The sequence below is a fragment of the Salmo salar genome, chromosome ssa12 (genome assembly GCF_905237065.1).
Source record: "Salmo salar chromosome ssa12, Ssal_v3.1, whole genome shotgun sequence".
In the NCBI taxonomy this organism is placed as follows: domain Eukaryota; kingdom Metazoa; phylum Chordata; class Actinopteri; order Salmoniformes; family Salmonidae; genus Salmo; species Salmo salar.
In genome coordinates this window covers 10,185,001-10,202,500 of record NC_059453.1, presented here as the reverse complement: position 1 = coordinate 10,202,500, position 17,500 = coordinate 10,185,001, and the positions used below count along the sequence as shown (strand labels likewise).

At 44.8% G+C, this 17,500-nt stretch overlaps 1 protein-coding gene across 1 annotated transcript in view; it reads right to left on the bottom strand.

Annotated features, from left to right (window-relative positions):
* LOC106595844 (protein ELFN1) overlaps positions 1-17,500 on the bottom strand; it is a 165,843-nt gene that overhangs the window by 6,566 nt on the left and 141,777 nt on the right. Inside the window, exons 3-9 of the mRNA XM_045690658.1 lie at positions 11,225-12,405; positions 8,440-8,593; positions 3,832-4,130; positions 3,523-3,634; positions 2,911-3,096; positions 1,000-1,156; positions 103-274 (exon numbers count right to left, since the gene is read on the bottom strand). Of these exons, the coding sequence (XP_045546614.1) occupies positions 103-274; positions 1,000-1,156; positions 2,911-3,096; positions 3,523-3,634; positions 3,832-4,130; positions 8,440-8,593; positions 11,225-11,478 (1,334 nt within the window). The 5' untranslated portion in view covers positions 11,479-12,405. The remainder of the gene's footprint in view (positions 1-102; positions 275-999; positions 1,157-2,910; positions 3,097-3,522; positions 3,635-3,831; positions 4,131-8,439; positions 8,594-11,224; positions 12,406-17,500) is intronic.

The following is a 17,500-nucleotide window of genomic DNA, read 5'->3' as shown; positions in this document are numbered from 1 at the left end:
TGCCTCTGAACTCTCCATAATACCGTGACTAAACAACAGACTGCATTGGAATTGTAATGAAGTAAGTGCTGATTCTTTTTTCATTGTCTGTGGAAGACTAACCCTAGTATGAGGACCATGCTGAAGAGACTGCCCAGTATAGTCATGATGTAGTGGGTAGCAGAGGAGTCGTTGGAGGTCCTCTCCAGACCTGCCTTCCTTCCGGTGGAGATGGACAGACAGGTGTGGTTATAACGAAGCTGGTGTCGTATGGACACGACGCAGTAGGTGTAGTCTGAGAGAGAGAGAGAGAGAGAGAGGGGGGAGAAGGGGAGGGAGAGAGAGGGAGGGGTGAGGGAGAGAGAGGGAGGGAGAAGGGGTGAGAGAGACAGAGAGAGAGAGGGAGGGAGGGAGAAGGGGAGGGAGAGAGAGAGGGAGGGAGGGGGGAAGGGAGAGAGAAAGGGAGGGACGGAGAGAGAGAGGGAGGGAGGGGGAAGGGAGAGAGAGGGAGGGAGAAGGTAGGGAGAGAGGGAGGGACGAAGAGAGAGAGGGAGGGAGGGGGAAGGGAGAGAGAGGGAGGGACGGAGAAGGTAGGGAGGGAGGGAGGGATGGAGAGAGAGAGGGAGTGAGGGGAAAGGGAGAGAGAGAGAGAGAGAGAGAGAGAGAGAGGGAGAGACGGAGAAGGTAGGGAGAGAGGGAGGGACGGCAAGAGAGAGAGGGAGGGAGGGAAAAGGGGAGGGAGAGAGAGAGGGAGGGAGGGGGGGAAGGGAGAGAGAGAGAGAGAGAGGGAGGGACGGAGAAAGTAGGGAGGGAGGTAGAAGTGAGCGAGAGGGGGTAGGGGGAGAGAAAGAGAGTAACTTACATGACATTATATTGATATATAACTGCATAGGATACTATATGGTTCCATTTAGTATGCATACATTGTCTCTTTTCTCTCTCTCTCTCTCACACACACACACACACACACACACACACACACGCGCATGTTTGGTAGGGATGATTGAACATATGTCCTACCGGTGTGGGCTTTCAGGTTGTTCAGTTCAATCTCTTCCTTGTGGTTCTTCAGGTTCTGTATGTCAGTGAAGAAGCTGTTGTTGTAGAGGACCAGGATGTACATCTTACTGAAGGGATGAGGGATCTGGACCATGATCACTGCTGAGGTGTGGGAGATCTAGAGAGAGAGAGAGTAGGGTGAGGGATCTGGACCATGATCACTGCTGAGGTGTGGGAGATCTAGAGAGAGAGAGAGTAGGGTGAGGGATCTGGACCATGATCACTGCTGGGGTGTGGGAGATCTAGAGAGAGAGAGAGTAGGGTGAGGGATCTGGACCATGATCACTGCTGGGGTGTGGGAGATCTAGAGAGAGAGAGTAGGGTGAGGGATCTGGACCATGATCACTGCTGAGGTGTGGGAGATCTAGAGAGAGAGAGTAGGGTGAGGGATCTGGACCATGATCACTGCTGGGGTGTGGGAGATCTAGAGAGAGAGAGAGTAGGGTGAGGGATCTGGACCATGATCACTGCTGAGGTGTGGGAGATCTAGAGAGAGAGAGAGTAGGGTGAGGGATCTGGACCATGATCACTGCTGAGGTGTGGGAGATCTAGAGAGAGAGAGAGTAGGGTGAGGGATCTGGACCATGATCACTGCTGAGGTGTGGGAGATCTAGGAGAGAGAGAGTAGGGTGAGGGATCTGGACCATGATCACTGCTGAGGTGTGGGAGATCTAGAGAGAGAGAGTAGGGAGAGAGGGTAGGGAGAGAGAGAGAGAGGGAGTAGAGAGAGATGAGAGAGAGATGAGAGAGGGAGTAGGGAGAGAGAGAGTAGGGAGAGATGAGAGAGATGAGAGAGAGAGTAGGGAGAGAGAGAGGAGAGAGAGGGAGTAGGGAGAGAGAGAGTAGGGAGAGATGAGAGAGATGAGAGAGAGTAGGGAGAGAGAGAGAGGAGAGAGAGGGAGTAGGGAGAGAGAGAACAAGAGAGAGAGAGAGAGAGAGTAGGGAGAGAGAGAGTAGGGAGAGATGAGAGAGAGTAGGGAGAGATGAGAGAGTGAGTAGAGAGAGAGAGAGAGAGAGAGAGAGAGAGAGAGTAGGGAGAGATGAGAGATAGTAGGGAGAGAGTAGGTTGAGAGAGAGAGAGTAGAGAGAGAGATGATTAATGAGAGAGAGAGAGAGAGAGAGAGAGAGAGAGAGAGAGAGAGAGAGAGAACTAAAATGTTGCGTAGTTCTGGGGGTAGACCTGTTAGAAGGAGTGAAAGCAGGGCAGTAGCTCAACCTCAAATGTCTCCTCCTCATCTGAAATTAGAAAGATGTGAACACCTGCAAATCGTGATCTGTCCAAATGATCAAAGTTCCTCATTAGTCATATCGTCCCATAGCATTATGTACGTCTGTCCATCAGAGAAGAAACATCAACACAAATACCTACGACAACCCTTGTAACCCATAGAAACAGCTTCACGTGACATCATGCACGTGCGCACGCACACAGGCATGCACACACACACGCACACCACACCACACCACACCACACACACACACACACACACACACACACACACACACACACACACACACACACACACACACACACACACACACACACACACACACACACACACACACACACACACACACACACACACACAACCCTAAGAGCCCGTAGGAACAGCTTCACGTGACATCCACATCAACTTAAAGCTTAGTATCCTCTACTGTCTGACTGGCCCAGACTGGACTCTAACCAACACACGTGATCCATCTCTTGGACAACGTTCCAACGGGTCGAGACCCAAAAGGTACCGATTGAATGGCTCCATCCGGAACATTTCAAAGTAGCTGTGGATTGGCTTAAGACATATTCTGAACTCTGTAACACGCACACAAACACAACCCTTAGAGCCCGTCGGGACAGCTCCACCTGGGGCTCACCTGTTTCACCTTCATACTAGGCTTGTTGTTCACATCAAGGTAGCTGGGGCTGATGCTGATTGGGTCCTCTGGGGACATTCCAGAAGGGCAGTCGTCCAATCCGCAGGGAGAGTACGGTGGGAGGGTCGTAAAATCAGACTGAACAATGATGCTCGGCAAAGAGTTGCTACCGTCGTCGGTACACACCTATAATAACAATAACAATCATCATCATCATCCTAAATATAACCATAACAATAATCATACAAATATTTTATAAAAGTAATCATCAAATCAGAACAATAACAATAATAATAACAATAATTCATTTGTATAGCTCATTGAACATAAAATATAACATGATGTTATGTATTCTAACTGCTATGAACGATATACTGTTACTATGACAACCTACTATGATGGCCTACACTGTCTCAACACTCTATCATGCATCATACCAGATGTATTTCTGTATTTTGAAAATGTACATATTTTGAAAACCTGATTAGTGACAAGCAAATCATTTTGGGACTATGTCAGCAATGGACTAATGAAACAAATCCCAAAAGATCGTTTATTTTAGGGTGGATTTTGAAAAATGATAATAATAATGATATGTATTAGTCTACACACCATATTGAGCATGTGCAGAGCGTTGCGGTTCGCAGGCATCCTGGGGTTCTGACTGAGGAGGCTGTAGCCTGAAAACCCGGCCGGAGTATCACACACCATCCTCTCGTTGGTCCTGGTCGGGAACACACGGCGATTACCAGTGTTTGGGTCAAATCCAGTTCAAGGCAGTCAATGTAGGAAGTCATTTTAATTTACATTGAAAAACAATGGGAAACACTTTTGAAAGAAATAGCTTATACTTTTCAGTGTATTGACAAGTCATTGAAAATAGATTGAATATCCAATTTTGCTTCAACTTGTGTTTTTTACCTGTTGGGGAAGACTGCCAACCAGCGTAGAAACCCCAACAGCTCACAGGAGCAGTTGAATGGGTTGGTGTAGAGTTCACACGTGGTTAATCTACTGAGCCCCGTAAACAAGCCTCCGTCCAGCACCTGAATCCTGTTCATGGAGAGGTCAATGTTCTCTATGTTAGGACACTCCTCAAAGGTGTTGGGGGTGACTGCCTCGATCAGGTTGGCCTGTAGGTAGAGGTACTGCAGCTTCCCCAGCCCTCTGAGGATTCCCTCTGTTAGGTTCCTCAGACGGTTAAACCCCAACTGCAGCACCTGGTAAGAAAGATAAGGTAAGGTAAGAGAGGGTAAGGTAGGAAAAGGTAAGTTAAGAAAGGGTAAGGTAAGAAAAGGTAAGGTGAAGTAGGGTAAGAAAGGGTAAAGTAAGAAAGGGTATGGTAGGGTAAGGTAAGAAAGGGTATGTTAAGAATGAGTAAGTTAAAAAAGGGTAAGATAAATAAGAAAGGGTAAGGTAAGAAATGGTTAGGTAGAGTATGGTATGAAAGGGTAAGTTGAGGTAAGACAGGGTAATGTAAGGTAGGAAAGTAAGGTAAAGTAAGAAAGGGTAAGGTAAGAAAGGGTAAGGTGGGGTGAGACATGGAAGGTAAGTTTAAGTAAGAAAGGGTAAGGTAAGGTAGTTAAGAAAGTGGAAGGTAGGAAAGATTAAGGTAAGGTAGGAAAGGGTAAGCTAAGAAAGGGTAAGGTAAGGTAAGAAAGGATAAGGTAAGGTAGGAAGGTAAGGAAAAGTAAGAAAGGGTAAGGTAAGGTAAGAAAGGTAAGGTAAGGTAAGGTAAGGTAGGTAAGAAAGGGGAAGGTAGGAAAGGAGAAGGTAAGAAAGGGGAAGGTAGGAAAGATTAAGGTAAGGTAGGAAAGGGTAAGCTAAGAAAGGGTAAGGTAAGGTAAGAAATGAAGGTAGGAAATATTAAGGTAAGATAGGAGGTAACATGAGGTGTCCTTACGTGAGGTAACGTGAGGTAACATGAGGTAAGGTAAGGTAACGTGAGGTAACGTAAGGTAATGTAAGGTAGGGTAACGTGAGGTAACGTGAGGTAAGGCGAGGTAAGGTAATATGAAGTAAGGAAATGTTAAGTAAGCTAAGAAAGGGTAAGGTAAGGTAGGAAAGGGGAAGGCAGGAAATATTAAGGTAAGGTAGGAAAGGGTAAGCTAAGAAAGGGTAAGGTAAGACAGGATTAGGAAAGCGTAAGGTAAGAAAGGGTAAGGTAAGAATAAGTAAAGTAAGAAAGGGTAAGGTAAGAAAGGGGATGTCAAGGTAGGGTAAGAAAGGTAAGTTAAGGGTAAGGTAGAAAGGGTAAGGTAGGGTAGGGAAAGGGTAAGGTAAGGTCCGAAAGGGTAAGGTAAGAATGAGTCAGGTAAGAAAGGGTATGGTAAAGTAAGAAAGGTTAAGGTAAGAAAATGTAAGGTATGGTAAGAAACGGTAAGGTAAGAAGGGCAAGGTAAGGTGAGGTAGGGTAAGGTAAGAACCAGTAAGGTAAGAAAGGGTATGGTAAGGTAAGAAAGGGTAAGGTAAGAACCAGTAAGGTAAGAAAGGGTATGGTAAGGTAAGAAAGGGTAAGGTAGGGTAAAAAAGGGTAAGGTAAAGGGGTAAGGTAAAGTACGTATGAAAGGGTAAGGTAAAGTATGTAAAGGGTACGGTAATGCAAGAAAGGGTAAGGTAAGGTGGGTAAGAAAGAGTAAAGGTAAGGTAAGTGGGGTAAGGTAAGAAAGGGTAAGGTAAGAAAGGGTAAGGTAGGGTAAAGGAAAGGTAAGGTGGAGCAAGAAAGAGTAAGGTGAGGTAAGACATGGAAAGGTAAGGTAAAAAAGGGTAATGTAAGGTAGGAAAGGGTAAGGTAAGGTTAGAAAAGGTAAGGTTTGGTAAGGTAATAAAGGGTAAGGTAAGGTAGGAAAGGGTAAGGTAAGGTAAGAAAGGGTAAGGGTTGGTAAGGCAATAAAGGGTAAGGTAAGGTGTAAAAGGTAAGGTAAAGTAAGAAGGGTAAGATAAGGAAAGAAAGGCTAAGATAAGGTAAGAAAGGGTAAGGTAGGGTAAGGTAAGAAAGGGTAAGGTAAGAAATGGTAAGATAAGCTAACATAAGGTAGGGTAACTTAAGGTAACGTGAGGTAAGGTAACATAACGCACGGTAAGATAAGGTAACGTGAGAAGGTAACGTGAGATAAGGTAACGTACGGTAATGTAAGGTAACTTAAGGTTTCGTAAGGTAAGGTAACATAAGGTTACGTAAGGTAAGGTAACATAAGGTAATGTGGGGTAACTTGCAGTAAGGTAACGTACGGTAACGTAAGGTAAAGTAAGGTAAGGTGAGGTAAGGTAACGTGAGGTGAGGTAAGGTAACATGAGGTAAGGTAACGTAAGGTAAGGTAACGTGAGGTAAGGTAACGGTAACATGAGGTAAGGTAATGTGAGGTAAGGTAACGTGAGGTGAGGTACCGTGAGGTAACGTGAGGTAAGGTGAGGTAATGTAAGGTAATCTTGAGGTAATGTGAGGTAACGTGAGGTGAGGTGAGGTAAGGTAGCGTGAGGTAAGGTAACATAAGGTAAGGTAACATAAGGTAACGTGAGGTAAGGTAACGTGAGGTAAGGTGATGTAAGGTAACGTGAGGTAAGGTAACGTGAGGTAACGTGAGGTAAGGTAGCGTGAGGTAAGGTGATGTAAGGTAATGTGAGGTAACGTGAGGTAAGGTGAGGTAAGGTAGCGTGAGGTAAGGTAACATGAGGTAAGGTGATGTAAGGTAAGGTAACGTGAGGTAAGGTAACATAAGGTAAGGTAACGTGAGGTAAGGTAACATGAGGTAAGGTAACATAAGGTAACGTGAGGTAAGATAACGTGAGGTAACATGAGGTAACGTGAGGTGACGTGAGGTGAGGTGAGGTAAGGTAGCGTGAGGTAAGGTAACATGAGGTAAGGTAACGTGAGGTAAGGTAACGAGTGAGGTAAGGTAACGTAAGGTAACGTGAGGTAAGGTAACGTGAGGTAAGGTGAGGTAAGGTAGCGTGAGGTAAGGTAACGGTGAGGTAACGTGAGGTAAGGTAACGTGAGGTAAGGTGAGGTAAGGTAACGTGAGGTAACGTGAGGTAAGGAGTAAGGTAAGGTAACGTGAGGTAACGTGAGGTAAGGTGAGGTAAGGTAGCGTGAGGTAAGGTAACGTGAGGTAAGGTGATGTAAGGTAAGGTAGCGTGAGGTAAGGTAACATGAGGTAAGGTAACGTGAGGTAAGGTAACATGAGGTAAGGTAACGTAAGGTAACGTGAGGTAAGATAAGGTGAGGTAACGTGAGGTAAGGTAGCGTGAGGTAAGGTGATATAAGGTAACATGAGGTAACGTGAGGTAAGGTGATGTAAGGTAAGGTAACGTGAGGTAACGTGAGGTAAGGTAACGTGAGGTAAGGTAACATAAGGTAAGGTAACGTGAGGTAACATGAGGTAAGGTAACGTAAGGTAACGTGAGGTAAGATAAGGTGAGGTAACATGAGGTAAGGTAGCGTGAGGTAAGGTGATATAAGGTAACATGAGGTAACGTGAGGTAAGGTGATGTAAGGTAAGGTAACATGAGGTAACGTGAGGTAAGGTAATGTGAGGTAACATAAGGTAATGTAAGGTAACGTGAGGTAACGTAAGGTAAGGTAACGTGAGGTAAGGTAGCGTGAGGTAAGGTAACATGAGGTAAGGTAACGTAAGGTAACGTGAGGTAAGGTAACGTGAGGTAAGGTAACATGAGGTAAGGTAACGTGAGGTAACGTGAGGTAAGTTAACATGAAGTAACGTACGGTAACGTGAGGTACGGTAAGGTAACGTGAGGTAAGGTAGCGTGAGGTAAGGTAACGTGAGGTAAGGTGATGTAAGGTAAGGTGAGGTAAGGTGAGGTAAGGTAGCGTGAGGTAAGGTAACATGAGGTAAGGTGATGTAAGGTAACGTGAGGTAAGGTAACGTGAGGTAACGTGAGGTAAGTTAACGTGAGGTAATGTATGGTAACATGAGATAACGTGAAGTACGGTAAGGTAATGTGAGGTAAGGTAACGTGAGGTAAGGTAACTTGAGGTAAGGAAACGTAAGGTAAGGTTAGGTATAGTAACATGAGGTAAGGTAACGTGAGGTAAGGTAACGTGCCGTAACGTGCGGTAACGTGAGGTAACGTAAGGTAACGTGAGGTAAGGTAAGGTAACGTGAGGTAACGTAAGGTAAGGTAACATGAGGTAAGGTAATGTGAAGTGAGGTGACGTAAGGTAACGTGAGGTAAGGTGATGTAAGGTGGTAACGTGAGGTAACATGAGGTAAGGTAACGTGATGTAAGGTAACGTGAGGTAAGGTAACATGAGGTAAGGTAACGTAAGTTAACGTGAGGTAAGGTAACATGAGGTAAGGTAACGTAAGGTAACGTGAGGTAAGGTAACGTGAGGTAAAGTAACGTGAGGTAAGGTAACGTGAGGTAAGGTAACGTGAGGTAAGGTAACGTGAGGTAAGGTAAGGTAACATATGGTAAGGTAATGTGATTGAAGGTAAGGTACCAAATGGCACACTTCTCCCTACATAGTTCACCAGAGCCCCAGGAATCACTGTGATGTTCAGGACCAACCTGTAGGTTGAACTGGGCCGAGAAAGCTCCATCCTCCACGTACGAGATCTCATTCTTGGTGAGGTTTAGGTACGTCAGGTTCCCAAAGCGGCTGAGCGATGAGAAATGGATACTCTTGATCTTATTCTCGTTGAGCCTCAGGTCCACGATAGTGCTGTTCAAAGCAGACTTTATTTAAAGTGCATTTAAACGTGCAATAACACACTTTACAACAAAAAAATGACGAAGGTCAACAAGTTGATACAGGTCTTTCTTTTCTTCAAAGGCAATTTACAGTAAAACATTCACATGACAACAAGTAAAACCTAACTAGAAGTAAACATAGACGAACAAAGGAAAATAAAACACACACAATGCCGTCTGCCTGGGGTTGCAAAATTCCCGTAACTTTCCCAAATTTCCCAGGTTATCCAAAAATCCCGGTTGGAATATTTCTGGAATCAGTTGGGAATAAGCAGGAAATCTGGGAATCCAATTTATGCAATTTAATCACATGCATTCAATCAAATTAACATAAGAAAATGAATTCAAGAACAGTAAATGGGATAATAGAACATATTAACAACACAAATTATGTTTAATGAACCAAATAAAATCACTGATTTAAAAACTTCGGGACTCTGGAATTTTGCAACCCTATCTCTGTGTAACGCCCTGGCCATAGAGAGGGGTTTTTTGTTCTTTATTTTGGTTAGGCCAGGGTGTTACATTGGGTGGGCGTTCTATGTTCCGTTTCTATGTGTTTGTAGTTCTTTGTTTTGGGCCGTGTGTGGCTCCCAAATCAGGCACAGCTGAAGTTCGTTGCTGTTGATTGGGAGTCACACATAAGTGCATGTTTTTCCATTGGGGTTTTGTGGGTAATTGTTTCTGTTTCTGTTACTGTGTTTAACGTGACAGGACTGTTCTGGTTGTCTGTTTATTGTTTTGTATGGTATAGTGTCCATTTTCTCAATTAAATATGACGAACACTAACTCCGCGGCGTTTTGGTCCACTCTCTCTAAAGGCAACCGTTACACTCTGCCACGCTTACCTGCTGATGTGGGCAGAGATAGCTTCATACGGGGGCTGGTTCTTACCTGCTGATGTCGGCAGAGATAGCTTCATACGGGGGCTGGTTCTTACCTGTTGATGTGGGCAGGGATAGTTAACGGGTACCTTGAGGGGATAGCTTAGGGGGCTGGTTCTTACCTGTTGATGTGGGCAGGGATAGCTTCATACGGGGGCTGGTTCTTACCTGCTTATGTGGGCAGGGATAGCTTCATATGGGGGCTGGTTCTTACCTGCTGATGTGGGCAGGAATAGCTTCATACGGGGGCGGATTCATACCTTTTGATGTGGGCAGGGATAGCTTCATACGGGGGCTGGTTCTTACCTGCTGATGTGGGCAGAGATAGCTTCATACGGGGGCGGATTCATACCTTTTGATGTGGGCAGGGATAGCTTCATACGGGGGCTGGTTCTTACCTGTTGATGTGGGCAGAGATAGCTTCATACGGGGGCGGATTCATACCTGTTGATGTGGGCAGGGATAGCTTCATACGGGGGCTGGTTCTTACCTGTTGATGTGGGCAGAGATAGCTTCATACGGGGGCGGGTTCTTACCTGTTGATGTGGGCAGGGATAGCTTCATACGGGGGCTGGTTCTTACCTGTTTATGTGGGCAGGGATAGCTTCATACGGGGGCTGGTTCTTACCTGCTGATGTGGGCAGGGATAGCTTCATACGGGGGCGGATTCATACCTTTTGATGTGGGCAGGGATAGCTTCATACGGGGGCTGGTTCTTACCTGTTGATGTGGGCAGGGATAGCTTCATACGGGGGCGGATTCATACCTGTTGATGTGGGCAGGGATAGCTTCATACGGGGCTGGTTCTTACCTGTTGATGTGGGCAGGGATAGCTTCATACGGGGCGGGTTCATACCTGTTGATGTGGGCAGGGATAGCTTCATACGGGGGCTGGTTCATACCTGTTGATGTGGGCAGAGATAGCTTCATACGGGGGCTGGTTCTTACCTGTTGATGTGGGCAGGGATAGCTTCATACGGGGCTGGTTCTTACCTGTTGATGTGGGCAGGGATAGCTTCATACGGGCTGGTTCTACATGTGGGCAGGGATAGCTTCATACGGGGGCTGGTTCTTACCTGTTGATGTGGGCAGGGATAGCTTCATACGGGGCTGGTTCTTACCTGTTGATGTGGGCAGGGATAGCTTCATACGGGGGCTGGTTCTTACCTGTTGATGTGGGCAGAGATAGCTTCATACGGGGGCTGGTTCTTACCTGTTGATGTGGGCAGGGATAGCTTCATACGGGGGCTGGTTCTTACCTGCTTATGTGGGCAGGGATAGCTTCATATGGGGGCTGGTTCTTACCTGCTGATGTGGGCAGGAATAGCTTCATACGGGGGCGGATTCATACCTTTTGATGTGGGCAGGGATAGCTTCATACGGGGGCTGGTTCTTACCTGTTGATGTGGGCAGAGATAGCTTCATACGGGGGCGGATTCATACCTTTTGATGTGGGCAGGGATAGCTTCATACGGGGACTGGTTCTTACCTGTTGATGTGGGCAGAGATAGCTTCATACGGGGGCGGATTCATACCTGTTGATGTGGGCAGGGATAGCTTCATACGGGGCTGGTTCATACCTGTTGATGTGGGCAGGGATAGCTTCATACGGGGGCTGGTTCTTACCTGCTGATGTGGGCAGGGATAGCTTCATACGGGGGCTGGTTCTTACCTGTTGATGTGGGCAGGAATAGCTTCATACAGGGGCTGGTTCTTACCTGTTGATGTGGGCAGGGATAGCTTCATACGGGGGCTGGTTCTGGCTGCAGATAGCCAACCACACGAAGCCCTTCTCCCCCTCAATCAGCCAACAGTCGCCCGTCACCGTGGGAAACTGGATGATTGACAGTAGGGCAAAGCCATAGAGGAAGGCAAACCAACTGGTTGCCGACAATGCCACCGAAGTCCCGCCCACTCTGTTGTTAAACCCCGCCTCTCGGGGTTGTGTTGGCGTTCTGATGATGACGTCCATGTTGTTGATTATAGTTGTTTTTGTTTATTGATTTGTTTATTTATCCAGGTTAGCGTCACTGCGGGGAAGAGAAGTGTAGAGAATGATGATTGTTACTATAGTCCAATTTCCATCTGGCATTTATTAATTAAGCATTCTTCTTCTCCTCCTTCTAGTTGAACCTATCCAACGAGCACCTTGTGCACTGTGATCTCCAGAGCTATACAGCCTTTACCCATGTTAGCGCTCCACTGTATTGTTAGTCCACTCGTCAGTAAAAGGCAGGGTTAGGTTGGAAGGAGAGAGTATTGTTGGCCCTTCCTAGTCTTTGTCTCAGGTTAGTCCCACAAAAAAAGGAAGGTTTTAAAAGGAAAAGTGTGCACTCGTTTTTCTCTCAGGTTAGTCCGTAGGAAGGACCCAACATCTTTTTGACTTGCGGACCCATTACATATTTTGCTTATCCAGATTCACTGGAGTTTTTTTTCGCACCAATCAAAAGTTTTGGGGCAGATGGTCCTCCTTTGATTGGTTTGGAGGAAGGGTGGTCCTCCTGTGATTGGTGCAGAGGAAGAATGGTCCTCCTTTGATTGGTCTGGAGGAAGGGAGAAGAGTTAGAGGGAAATACCTTGACGTATCTCATTGGACAGAGTCTCTGCACCTTTTATTTATGCACTTTGCACATTGACATATCAATCTGAGCCTCCATTGAGATTTTTTTTTATGTTTTCCACAGTGTGTGAGAGTCAGGGATGACAAGGACTGCCTCTGGAACTACATTTGTCTGTGGTCCTGGGGACTGTCGTCAGGGAGACGGCTGGGTGTGGCTCTGTCCTTTTCCTCCCATCTGATTGGCTATTTCACCATTTGATGGTTGGTCTTCTGCATCCCTGATTGGATCCCTGTCTACTCTCCTGCCTCCTCATTGGTGGTTCATAGGTTGGTCAGAAACTGGAGAGAAAGGAGAGAGAGTAGGTCAGACAAACTTCAAAATCGGGGAAAAAACAAACAAATGACATCTTAAAAGGGAATACATGTTTCCCACTAACTTAAATTTGCTTGAAAATCAGAAACAAGGTTTCAATATTGCTGTCCATCAATGACACACAAACAAATGTAGTGATCTTGAGAAATCTTGACAAAAACGATGGGTAAATGTTGCCCTAAGAGTTGTGCAAAGTTGATAGAATTTTATTTTAAATGAGTCCCAGCAGTAATGGCTGCCAAAGGTGCTTCCACCAAGTATTAACTCTGGGGCTGTGAAAACATACGCAATCAAGACTTCATGTATTCATTTTGTATTGATTTGGAAAATGTTCTAAAATGTGTCTTTTCACTTTTGATAAATGTTGAGTAGGTTGTGTTGAGTGATCGGGAAAAAAGTGGAATTCCCTTTTGAGATGTAATTTAAAGGAAGTTAAATGTGAAGACCGTGCCGGAGGTGTGTAGACTTTAACTAGGGACTGTATCTTCATACAAAACATCAAAGAACAACAAATTGCTGTACCATTACAGAGCATTAACCCACATCTCAAACAAGAAAACACTTGAGTTTTCAACCAAAACCCATCGTAAGCTTCATCTCTGGAGACTAATCATCATCTCTGGTGCTGTTACTAGGGACTAATCTTCATCTCGGGTGCTATTACTAGGGACTAATCTTCATCTCTGGTGCTGTTACTAGGGACTAATCTTCATCTCGGGTGCTATTACTAGGGACTAATCTTCATCTCTGGTCCTGTTACTAGGGACTAATCTTCATCTCTGGTGCTGTTACTAGGGACTAATCTTCATCTCTGGTGCTGTTACTAGGGACTAATCATCATCTCTGGTGCTGTTACTAGGGACTAATCATCATCTCTGGTGCTGTTACTAGGGACTAATCTTCATCTCTGGTGCTGTTACTAGGGACTAATCATCATCTCTGGTGCTGTTACTAGGGACTAATCATCATCTCTGGTGCTGTTACTAGGGACTAATCTTCATCTCTGGTGCTGTTACTAGGGACTAATCTTCATCTCGGGTGCTGTTACTAGGGACTAATCTTCATATCTGGTCCTGTTACTAGGGACTAATCTTCATCTCTGGTGCTGTTACTAGGGACTCATTTTAATCTCTGATGCTGTTACTAGGGACTAATCTTCATCTCTAGTGCTGTTACTAGGGACTAATCTTCATCTCTAGTGCTGTTACTAGGGACTAATCTTCATCTCTAGTGCTGTTACTAGGGACTAATCTTCATCTCTAGTGCTGTTACTAGGGACTAGTCTTCATATCTGGTCCTGTTACTAGGGACTAATCTTCATATCTGGTGCTGTTACTAGGGACTAATCTTCATATCTGGTGCTGTTACTAGGGACTAATCTTCATCTCTAGTGATGTTACTAGGGACTAATCTTCATCTCTAGTGCTGTTACTAGGGACTAATCTTCATCTCTAGTGCTGTTACTAGGGACTAATCTTAATCTCTAGTGCTGTTACTAGGGACTAGTCTTCATATCTGGTCCTGTTACTAGGGACTAATCTTCATATCTGGTGCTGTTACTAGGGACTAATCTTCATCTCTAGTGCTGTTACTAGGGACTTATCTTCATCTCTGGTGCTGTTACTAGGGACTAATCTTCATCTCTGGTGCTGTTACTAGGGACTAATCGTCATCTCTAGTGCTGTTACTAGGGACTAGTCTTCATATCTGGTCCTGTTACTAGGGACTAATCTTCATCTCTAGTGCTGTTACTAGGGACTAATCTTCATCTCTAGTGCTGTTACTAGGGACTAGTCTTCATATCTGGTCCTGTTACTAGGGACTAATCTTCATATCTGGTGCTGTTACTAGGGACTAATCTTCATCTCTAGTGCTGTTACTAGGGACTAATCTTCATCTCTGGTGCTGTTACTAGGGACTAATCTTCGTCTCTTGTGCTGTTACTAGGGACTAATCTTCATATCTGGTTCTGTTACTAGGGACTAATCTTCATCTCTAGTGCTGTTACTAGGGACTAATCTTTGTCTCTGGTGCTGTTACTAGGGGCTAATCATCATCTCAGGTGCTGCTTCTAGGGACCAATCTTCATCTCTAGTGCTGTTACTAGGGACTAATCTTCACATCTGGTGCTGTTACTAGGGACTAGTCTTCATATCTGGTCCTGTTACTAGGGACTAATCTTCATATCTGGTGCTGTTACTAGGGACTAATCTTCATCTCTAGTGCTGTTACTAGGGACTTATCTTCATCTCTGGTGCTGTTACTAGGGACTAATCCTCATCTCTGGTGCTGTTACTAGGGACTAATCATCATCTCTAGTGCTGTTACTAGGGACTAGTCTTCATATCTGGTCCTGTTACTAGGGACTAATCTTCATATCTGGTGCTGTTACTAGGGACTTATCTTCATCTCTGGTGCTGTTACTAGGGACTAATCTTCATCTCTAGTGCTGTTACTAGGGACTTATCTTCATCTCTGGTGCTGTTACTAGGGACTAATCTTCATCTCTTGTGCTGTTACTAGGGACTAATCTTCATATCTAGTGCTGTTACTAGGGACTAGTCTTCATCTCTAGTGCTGTTACTAGGGACTAATCATCATCTCAGGTGCTGCTTCTAGGGACCAATCTTCATCTCTAGTCCTGTTACTAGGGACTAATCTTCATCTCTGGTGCTGTTACTAGGGACTAATCATCATCTCAGGTGCTGCTTCTAGGGACCAATCTTCATCTCTAGTGCTGTTACTAGGGACTAATCTTCATCTCTGGTGCTGTTACTAGGGACAAATCCTCATCTCTGGTGCTGTTACTAGGGACTAATCTTCACATCTGGTGCTGTTACTAGGGACTAATCTTCATATCTGGTGCTGTTACTAAGGACTAGTCTTCACTTCTAGTGCTGTTACTAGGGACTAATCTTCATCTCTAGTGCTGTTACTAGGGACTAATCTTCATCTCTAGTGCTGTTACTAAGGACTAGTCTTCATTTCTAGTGCTGTTACTAGGGACTAATCATCATCTCTGGTGCTGTTACTAGGGACTAGTCTTCATATCTGGTCCTGTTACTAGGGACTAATATTCATCTCTAGTGCTGTTACTAGGGACTAATCTTTGTCTCTGGTGCTGTTACTAGGGACTAATCATCATCTCAGGTGCTGCTTCTAGGGACCAATCTTCATCTCTAGTGCTGTTACTAGGGACTTATCTTCATCTCTGGTGCTGTTACTAGGGACAAATCCTCATCTCTGGTGCTGTTACTAGGGACTAATCATCATCTCTAGTGCTGTTACTAGGGACTAATCTTCACATCTGGTGCTGTTACTAGGGACTAATCTTCATATCTGGTGGTGTTACTAAGGACTAGTCTTCACTTCTAGTGCTGTTACTAGGGACTAATCTTCATCTCTAGTGCTGTTACTAGGGACTAATCTTCATCTCTAGTGCTGTTACTAAGGACTAGTCTTCATTTCTAGTGCTGTTACTAGGGACTAATCATCATCTCTGGTGCTGTTACTAGGGACTAATCTTATTCTCTGGTGCTGTTAATAGGGACTAATCTTCATATCTGGTCCTGTTACTAGGGACTAATCTTCATCTCTAGTGCTGTTACTAGGGACTAATCTTTGTCTCTGGTGCTGTTACTAGGGACTAATCATCATCTCAGGTGCTGCTTCTAGGGACCAATCTTCATCTCTAGTGCTGTTACTAGGGACTAATCTTCATCTCTGGTGCTGTTACTAGGGACTAATCTTCATCTCTGGTGCTGTTACTAGGGACTAATCATCATCTCTAGTGCTGTTACTAGGGACTAATCTTCATATCTGGTCCTGTTACTAGGGACTAATCTTCATCTCTAGTGCTGTTACTAGGGACTTATCTTCATCTCTGGTGCTGTTACTAGGGACTAATCTTCATCTCTAGTGCTGTTACTAGGGACTAATCTTCATCTCTGGTGCTGTTACTAGGGACTAATCTTCATCTCTAGTGCTGTTACTAGGGACTAATCTTCATCTCTAGTGCTGTTACTAAGGACTAGTCTTCATTTCTAGTGCTGTTACTAGGGACTAATCATCATCTCTGGTGCTGTTACTAGGGACTAGTCTTCATAACTGGTCCTGTTACTAGGGACTAATCTTCATCTCTAGTGCTGTTACTAGGGACTAATCTTTGTCTCTGGTGCTGTTACTAGGGACTAATCATCATCTCAGGTGCTGCTTCTAGGGACCAATCTTCATCTCTAGTGCTGTTACTAGGGACTAATCTTCATCTCTGGTGCTGTTACTAGGGACTAATCCTCATCTCTGGTGCTGTTACTAGGGACTAATCTTCATCTCTGGTGCTGTTACTAGGGACTAATCTTCATATCTGGTGCTGTTACTAGGGACTAATCTTCATCTCTGGTGCTGTTACTAGGGACTAATCTTCATCTCTAGTGCTGTTACTAGGGACTAATCTTCATCTCTAGTGCTGTTACTAGGGACTAATCTTCATCTCTGGTGCTGTTACTAGGGACTAATCTTCATCTCTAGTGCTGTTACTAGGGACTAATCTTCATCTCTAGTGCTGTTACTAAGGACTAGTCTTCATTTCTAGTGCTGTTACTAGGGACTAATCATCATCTCTGGTGCTGTTACTAGGGACTAATCTTCATAACTGGTCCTGTTACTAGGGACTAATCTTCATCTCTAGTGCTGTTACTAGGGACTAATCTTCATCTCTAGTGCTGTTACTAGGGACTAATCTTCATCTCTGGTGCTGTTAGTAGGGACTAATCATCATCTCTAGTGCTGTTACTAGGGACTAATCTTCATTTCTAGTGCTGTTACTAGGGACTAATCTTCATCTCTAGTGCTGTTACTAGGGACTAATCTTCATCTCTAGTGCTGTTACTAAGGACTAATCTTCATCTCTAGTGCTGTTACTAGGGACTGTTCTTCATCTCTAGTGCTGTTACTAGGGACTAATCTTCATATCTGGTGCTGTTACTAAGGACTAGTCTTCATTTCTAGTGCTGTTACTAGGGACTAATCTTCGTCTCTTGTGCTGTTACTAGGGACTAATCT